Consider the following 8,722-nt stretch of genomic DNA (forward strand, 5'->3'; position numbering starts at 1 on the left):
CAGTCCACTCCTAAAGAGGTGCTACTGTGAAAATAAATGGCCCTGTGTAACAGATTTTCAGAGATCCCCCCACCCCAAAACCAGAAAATGCACGTCTTTGTGAGTTTGGGTATTTAACTGTTGTGGTTTTCTAAAGCCAGAATATCCTGAGTCAGCTAACCTCCACACCATAGCTGCCACCGAGCCACCCCTCTGTCCACACTGGGAAGGGTGTGACCCTGGGGCACAGAGACAGGCCAGAGCTATTAAGACAGCAAACTGGTGGTTCCTATCCCAGCTTCCTTGGCTCCTGGGCTCCTTAGTACCTAGCTTTCAAAAGTCAAAGTCATGTCAAAAATAATTTTTAAAGTTCACATCAAATGCTTAAGATCGTGTCTTAACCACCCTGGTTTATGAATGACTCCTGAGAGAAGGCAGTCATGGTCACTGCACTCTTCCCACTACTGATCCTGCCTGGATGGTGATGGTGAAGGGTGGTGACACTGCACCTACAACGGAGCTTCCTTACCAGAGGTTTCAGTAGCAGATGTGTCACTGGAGCCCTGCGGTCCGACCATGTCTTAAGGCTCCAAATAAGAACTTCCTCAGTTGATCTGTTTGTTCACTTGTTGAATCACTCATTCATTTAGCAAATATTTCATCTTCTTACCTGCCGGGGACTGGGCAAGGCCCTGGGGCACAAAGGTGAGCAAGACAAACGTGGCCCCTTTAGGGACAGCTTGCAGGTTAGTGTAAAAGCGGGTGTTCCGTTTCGTCTTCCTGCAGGGGGAGGAAAGCTCCTTGTTTGGTATTGAAGGAATTACAGAAACACAAGTGACTTCTGCCAACCCCTGCAGATAAAATCAAAGAGCATCACAGCAATGTGATAGCTCCCTAAAATTCATCTGTTACTCGAAATTTTAGTTTTTTATCTGCTTAAAGAGAAGTGAGAAACACCCTTTGGAGGCTGATTTCAAACAGGAGTGCACTGGCCTCCTTGGAAGAATCTGGAGAGCACGGAATGCCTTTATTTATGATGGAGAATGTTCGCTGTCAAAGTTTGGGGAGTTCTTTACTTAGCCCAGCAAGATGTTTACAAGACCTGAATCCTAGTAGGTTCAATTAACATTTATTGACTCTCTGTCTCTGTCAATGTCTAGGTTTTTTAACAAAAGGAGGAAAATACCTACTTTGCACAAAAATGCTTAAGCAAATTTAGCTAAGAGCAGCAGAACATTGAAAAATTCAATTTGTGTTTCTTAGATGAATATACAGCTATGTAAAACATTTTCTAGTAAAAGTCAGTAATGGGTTATTTATTTTAAAAAGGTAGCTCTTGGAGATGATTTCAGTTAGTGGATGAACCATTTTTCCCTGACTTGGTGCCTGGTGTGGCCTCCCTGGGTGCTGTCATCATAAAAGGGATGAGGTAGGGCAGAGGATCTGCTTCCTTCTCCTAGGTGACATCCCTTTACATCTCTTCTCACTTCAGCTAGAATTTTGGGCAAACCTCCTTAGTGAGGGTAAGTAGCCTCATTAAAAAAATCTATTAATACCAGGAATAGAAGAGGATCTCAGACCCTTAACTGAGGTCTAAGGGGTAGGATGGGGATGGAGCTCACCTCTCTCTGGGCTTGATTATTGAAGAAGATCACTTTTCCCAACCATCACCCTCTTTCCTAACTCCACTCTCTCTACTAACACAATGCCCCAGTGAAAATGATCAGACAAGGTCTGGAATGGAGGTGGTTGAGAGAACCAGTGAGAATTCGTATAAGCACTGTCAATTGTCATGTCATTCTTCCCAGGAATCCGTGAATATTCAGCTAGTAGTATCTCTTTCCCTAGAGAATGAGGGGCCGGGGAGAAGATGCTTCAATAACCAAAGGGGTAGGATGGAAATTCCTCCCAAGCTTTAAATCTTGGAGGCCATCTATTAAGGCCAGGTGAACTGAGACCCTAGACTGTCTCAAATAATCGTTATAATGTCAGTAAAATTCTAATGCCACAGTGAATGAATTAACACCAAGGCACATCGACATCAGTTCGTCTCAAAATGAGCTGCATCAGAGGCACTCCTAAATACGTAAACAGGGAAGTTCGGGTGGGTGTAAAATTAGCCCTGATCTTTTACACTGAGTGGAGGCATTTCTGGCTGTGTGGGAGAAGATGAAGTCTGTTCTGGCAAGAAGTGTCAGCCCTGGAGAGAGGCCTTTCACTGACTAGCATAAATGAGGGGAGAGGAGTGCTGAAAGACTTTATATCAGTGTCCTGAGTGTCAGAGACCTGTCCCCATCTCCTTCCCCTCAGAGCAACACAGAACTTTCTCAAGGTTCTTAAATTTCCAAGGTCACAACAATCTATCCATGGATTAAAGCAGTGCTGGTTCAAACCCATGGAACGAGCAGCACGTTGCCCAAGCCAGGCCAGGGCCCCAGTGCAGGTTCAAACAGGCTGGGGCTTGCTGGGCAGAGGGGCTGGGAGCCTTGCTTTGCAGAATTTGGATTATATACTAAATAGAGTAACAGAAGAAGTTTACTACTCCTTGGTGTTATATAATTCAATTATATAATTCAAGAAATAGTGAATATTTTCTATTATTTAAAAAAATCCTGTCATTGTTATCTAATAATATTTCTTTCCTCCAAAAGACAACCACATTTCTCAGGTTCCAGAACCACATTCTCAGTTCCTCAGATTGAACCAAACATTCGGATGGTTTTGATATTTTCCACAGCTTATAAAGACAAAGTATTTTGGCCACTTGTATTTTAATTTTCTCGAAGACCTAAAAACAGTTGGCGGATAAGAATGAATAAACAGACTTCGGTACAAAGTCTCCAAACCATCACACTTTTTTTGACTCAAGCTGTTACCACGTAGAAAAACTAATTCAGTCTTTTAAAAATATATTATGAAATATCTCAGATATGCAGAAAAGTATAAAGAATGTAACAAATACCTCTGAGGTCACTATTCAATATAAGGAATAAAATGTGACCCCTACAGTTGAAGTCCCCTCTATACCCCTCCCCACCCCATCTCCAGATAACTACTGTCATGAATTTGATACCATTCCCATGTTTTCCTCATTATATTACTGGGGTTTTGTTTTACGTGTTTTTTAAGCTTCATATAAATTACATATATAATATGCATTCAACCACAGTTTGCTTTTTTCTCTCTACTTTATAATCATGAGATTCCTTATTGGATACACATGCACACACACACACACACCAAAAATTTGTATGATATCATACATATATAATACATATAGATCACAATTTACTTATCCATTACTAAGTGTTACCAAATTGTTCTACAAAGTGCTTGTATCAATTTTAACACCCACTATCAATATATAAAAGAGTTCTTGTTGCTTCACATCTTTGACCAAGCTTGGTATTATCATTATCAGACTATAATTTTTGCAATTTGATATGTGAAGGGGCAACCTCATGGAAGTTTTGGTTTGCATTTCTGGTTACTAGTGAACTTAGGCATGTTTGTTAGCCATTCAGTTTTCAACTTCTTTGAATAATATGCTTATATCTTTTGATCATTTTCTATTGGTAGGTTGTTCTTCTCATTACCTTATAGGAGTTCTTTATGTATTCTGAAAGCTAATCCTTTCTCAGTTTTGTGTGAATATTTTCCCTCAGTCTGGTTTGTCTTTGTACTTTGCTTAAGGTGAATTTTGGTGCACAGATGTTTTGAATTTTAATACAGTTACATTTTATCAGTCTTTTACTTTTGGTTCATCTGGATCTTGTCTAAAAAATACTTCCCTACCTCAAGATCTTAAAGATCTTCTCCAATATTTTCATCTAAGTTCCAAGTTTGCATTTCACATTTAGTTCCTCAATCTGTCTAGGACTAGTTTTTGTGTTTGGTATGGGGTAGGGATCCATTTTCTTCCATTTGGAAAACCAATAGTCCCAGTTTCATTTATTGACTAGTTCAGCTGTTCGTCACCGACCCTTCAGGGCCGCTTCTGTCATCTATCAAGTATTGGGCTCTCTGCCATGTTCCATTGGTCTGTGTGTCTATCCCTGCGTGAAAACCACACTGTCTTAATTACTATAGTTTTATAAAAGGTGTTGACATCCAGTAAAGCAAGTTCTTCCACCTCATTCTTCTTCGAAATTATTTTGACCATTTTGGGCATAACTTTCATCTTTATTCTTTCCTGGAGTTTGCCCTGACCTGGTACAAGCAAAAATGGCAGAACAATTAAGCAGAAGGGAGAAAACGAGCCAAAGCCAGCCCTGGATAATACATAAACTGAATATTTAACTCCTGAGTAAATTAATTCCTAAGAAATTTCTGTGTAGTAATGAATATAGAAAGCCCATATAAGATAAAGCATTTGTTTACAAAAAAACAAAACCATTAAAAAAATTTTCTGGGCTGTATGTAGCAAGGGTCATTTAAAAATGGAAATTAAAGGGCCGGCCCCTTGGCTTAGCGGTGAAGTGCGCACGCTCCACTACTGGCGGCCCGGGTTCGGATCCCGGTCATGCACCGACGCACTGCTTCTCCGGCCATGCTGAGGCTGCATCCCACATACAGCAACTAGAAGGATGTGTAACTATGACATACAACTATCTACTGGGACTTTGAAGAAGAAAAGGGGGAAGACTGGCAATAGATGTTAGCTCAGAGCCGGTCTTCCTCAGCAAAAAGAGGAGGATTAGCAGGGATGTTAGCTCTGGGCTGATCTTCCTCACAAAAAAAAAAAAAATAGAAATTAAAGACCATCATCTGGTCTATACCAATGTTCTTGCCTTTATTTTCTAAAAATACTACTTTAAACATATTTTTACATACAGATAGTCACAGAGAGTTCTATAAAATAGCGCCAAAACTGTCATTTGTTTCCTGGATCCCTCAGACCATCCAAATTGAAGGTGAGACTGTCCCTTGGAGGAACCCCGAGAACACACTAACTCCGTCGTAGCATGGGTCTAAGAATGAAGTATTCTTTCTCTCATTCAAGGGAGACTTCATTTTCCTGCAAATGCTCTCAGTGACATTTTCATAACCTCATGATTACTACTTGGTGTTCTGCAGTGTCTTCAGATTCAGACTCTCTTATATGGACCGCAGGACAAGAGGACTCTGGCCACCCAGAAGACCCTGGACGTCCTGTCCAAGTGAGTTGGCTTCCTCTCACACTATTTCCTTTGCCATTCAGAATCTCAGAGAAAGCTGGTTCTGTAAGGTTCTGTGGAACTTTCCATGGAAAGTTTTACTAATTGACTTCCGTAACCCATAAACTATGCAAAACCAGTTCCTTTGAAAACCCAGTTGTAAAATATCTTCCTTGCCCAGATATTAAGAAGTTATCTTTTCAATAATGTCAGAAATACATGCTGAGATTCATCCTCCTGCAGACTGGCCTTCTGCACGTCATCTCACCTGCTGGAGGGTGAGGGCACAGAACCCTAGTTTGCCCTGCTAGCGTCCTGCCTTGGGCTTCCCTTTGCTCTCAGGGTGCATGTTAGGACAGGAGCCCTGGAGCCCTCTGACTTTGCCTTGAAGGCTGGCCCCATGTCTTTCTCAGTCTCTGAGCAGAAGCCCTGTGCTCTGCAGTGGAGGTGCCCCACCTCACAGAGCCTGTGTCGCTGAGAGCCAGTGGGCTAACTGCCAAGTCCCTGCTCCTGGAAGCACCGCAGCTATGGACACAGCCAGCAGGAGGCACTGTCTCAGAGCCTACTGTGTGGGCCCAGGCCCCTTTAGCACAGGGAAGATGAGCCAGCAAGGCCTCCAGCCCAAACTTTCTGCTCACCTTCTGCTCACTGAGCCAGCTACAGGTTGACTGTCTCAGCTCAGCAAGAATGGCCACAAGAAATTAGGAAGCGGGAGAACAAACCTTGTGTTCTATGTTCCTGGGCCATGATTGTCCCTCATTTACATTCCCTCCTGAGGGTCATTCATGAATTGTAGCTCAGCAACTGCTAGGCATGTCTTCACAGCAGCAAAGGCTAGGGGGAGACCATGTGGAGGTCTCAGGGGAGCCACACTCACCCACACCCTCTGCTCGTTTGCAGGGCCCCTGAGATGGCTGTGAAGCCTAGGCCGGCCCCCAGAGCCAAACCGGCATTCTGCACTGGCGTGCCCCCGCACACAGTGCTGGGGAAGGCTAGGTCCAACGCGGCGGACTGAGACCCCCCCACCCCACCCCCAAAGAAGGCTTTGGTCATGCCTGGGTGCTGACATTTAGGGTGCTGTGTAAATCTCTGTCTACGAGATGGAAGTCAACAGTCATTGTACAGATTTTCAAGACCAACTGTTTGCTCCCACATGCAACAGTGACACCATTCACCTCCCATGGGCCACATTTTGACAGTGGATGCCCTTCAGGGTGATCTGGTGCTTCTACAAAGCATTTTACTTTTTATTACCTAAGTGGTTTTTGTTCCCAACAAAAATCTTTACCCATCAGCATTTTTTTTTACTGTGGCTGAAAGACTTCTCTTCAGAAGTTCAAAACTCCCTGTGCAGGAAAGCAGACTCAACATCTGACTGTACAAATATAGCCCCTCGCACAGGTCTGGAGTCAGATTTGGAGCAATAAAATTCTGGAAAAAGCCCTTTCTTATAGGAAGCTATTAGGGATTGAGAATAACATGCTAATAAAAGGAAACTTGGAAGTGCTGGGGTCGGTATGTGTTTTTAAAATGAAGCCTGCCTGAGTTCCTTGGAGCCTGGACAGGGGCACGGGGCAGCTTCTCTTCACTTGTGTACTGTCACTCATCCAATTTGGTTGAGCACCCACTATGTACCAGGCATGTGCTAAGAACTGGGGGCACGACAATAAACCAGACATACTGTCCCCTTCCTCTCAGAGCCTGCCATCCAACATGGCGCTAGTTATTAAACATATAATGGATTAATTCGTTGAAGACAACAGAGGCAAAGAGCCCAGGACAATGGGGCAGGTGATAAATGGACCTGACTTGGCCTAGAGGTCAGGGGAGGCAGGTGTAAGGGAGTGAAGAGAGATGACAGGAGTGAGGCCGGCACAGAGGGACTCCCGGGGGAGTGACACTGATTCCCTGCTGCTTCCTCCTGTGGCCTCTACTCCAGGCAGGAGAAATGTGGCTGCCGCTCTGGAGCTTCTTTTTTGAGGTGGCACAGCCCTTGGCCCCCTGCTCTCCCGTGTTCCTGCGTTCAGCCTGTGCGGGGTAGGGAGGGTGGAGTGGGATGAGCGGTTATGTCCACAGGGGTCTTTGGTCTCCCGGGGGAGAAGCCATCGTCATTCAAGAATGGAAAAGTAGAGTGGGAAGCCTTGAACACCTTTCTCCATGCTGTCAACGATGGGATCCAGTGCTGGAACGAGGAGGATGGAGCACGCAGAGGGTGGCGGTGGGGTGTGGGCAGTGCTGGTCCTTCTCCTCCCCCCATCCCATGGACCGTGGCCCAGAGAGGCTGCAGCATGGTGCTAAGATGGTAGCAGGATGCAGCATGTGTCCCCTTCCACTCCAACATCTACTAGGAAACCCCAAACCACTCGAGCTCCATTTGTGCAGGGTGCCACCTTGCAAATTGATGGGGAAAATAAACCAAAAAGGTCCATGACAGGGTAGAGACAGGCAGGGTCCCTTGTCCTCCTCAGGAGTGTGACAGCTGATCACACAGGCCACCCTTGCTCATACCCACCCATCCCAGCGAGTCCTCTGGGATGAAAGCAATGTGCAAAAAAGGTGTAAGACGTGGTCACTACTCACCAAGTGTCCTCTCTAGTTGAAGACATGGGTTTTGCTGTGGATGGTGGAATGAGCATTTTAAATACACACCACCTTGGAGTCTGCCAAGGACTCAATGTCTGTGTACCTTCACAATTCATATATGGAAGCCCTAATCCCCAGTGTGAAAGTATTTGGAGGTGAGGCCTCTGGGAGGTCATAGTATATGAGGGTGGGGCCTCATGAATGGGATTAGTGCCCTTATAAGAAGAGACATGAGAGAGATGATCTTTCTCTCCACCATGTGTGGACACAGCAAAAAGGCAGCCATTTGCAAACCAGGAAGAGAGCCCCCACCACGAATCCCTCAGCACCCTGATCTTGGACTTCCAGCCTCCAGATCTGTAAGAAATAAATGTCCATTGTTTAAGCCTCTCAGGCTGCTGTAACATAATACCACAGACTTGGAGGCTTAAACAACTCAGTGTCCATGCTGAGTTTTTGAAAAAAAAAATGTGAATTCTGATGTTACTTCTTCCTTTCTGTATTCCTTGGAGGACAATATCTTGGAATCACAGAAACTAAAATATATTTTAAAAAACGTACCCCCACCCCAGGAAAGAATGAATTTAGGAATGTTCCACCAGATGTCTCCCATCTGTTAAATGTGTTAACTTCAATGTGAGAGGAAGACTATAGTTATTCATGGTTTGGGGTTTTTTTTTTTAGTAAAAGGTTACAAACAGGTAAGGGTATCTACTCCTTTGTCGCAAACTACTGCAATTTTTTTTTTAAAGATTTATTTATTTATTTTCCCCCCAAGCCCCAGTAGATAGTTGTATGTCATAGCTGGACATCCTTCTAGTTGCTGTATGTGGGACGCGGCCTCAGCATGGCCGGAGAAGCGGTGCGTCAGTGCGCGCCTGGGATCCGAACCCGGGCCGCCAGCAGCAGAGCGCACACACTTAACCGCTAAGCCACGGGGCCGGCCCTACTGCAATTTTTTTCAAGTTCCTAAGAAATGGCCAGGATTGACTAACCACTCCACT

At 44.5% G+C, this 8,722-nt stretch overlaps 1 protein-coding gene across 6 annotated transcripts in view; it reads left to right on the plus strand.

Annotated features, from left to right (window-relative positions):
• TTC23 (tetratricopeptide repeat domain 23) overlaps window positions 1-6,943 on the plus strand; it is a 95,397-nt gene extending 88,454 nt beyond the window's left edge. For 3 of the 6 annotated variants that reach the window (XM_087428880.1, XM_087428876.1, XM_087428878.1), the window contains 2 exons: window positions 5,056-5,138; window positions 6,036-6,943. In XM_087428880.1, coding sequence (XP_087285006.1) covers window positions 5,056-5,138; window positions 6,036-6,150 — 198 coding nt within the window. In that variant the 3' untranslated portion in view covers window positions 6,151-6,943. The remainder of the gene's footprint in view (window positions 1-5,055; window positions 5,139-6,035) is intronic. The other 3 variants (XM_087428877.1, XM_014788624.2, XM_087428879.1) reach the window with 2 other exon arrangements.
• Window positions 6,944-8,722: the final 1,779 nt, after the last annotated feature.

This window comes from Ceratotherium simum, chromosome 3 (genome assembly GCF_057802395.1).
Source record: "Ceratotherium simum simum isolate JZ-2026a chromosome 3, ASM5780239v1, whole genome shotgun sequence".
Lineage (NCBI taxonomy): Eukaryota > Metazoa > Chordata > Mammalia > Perissodactyla > Rhinocerotidae > Ceratotherium > Ceratotherium simum.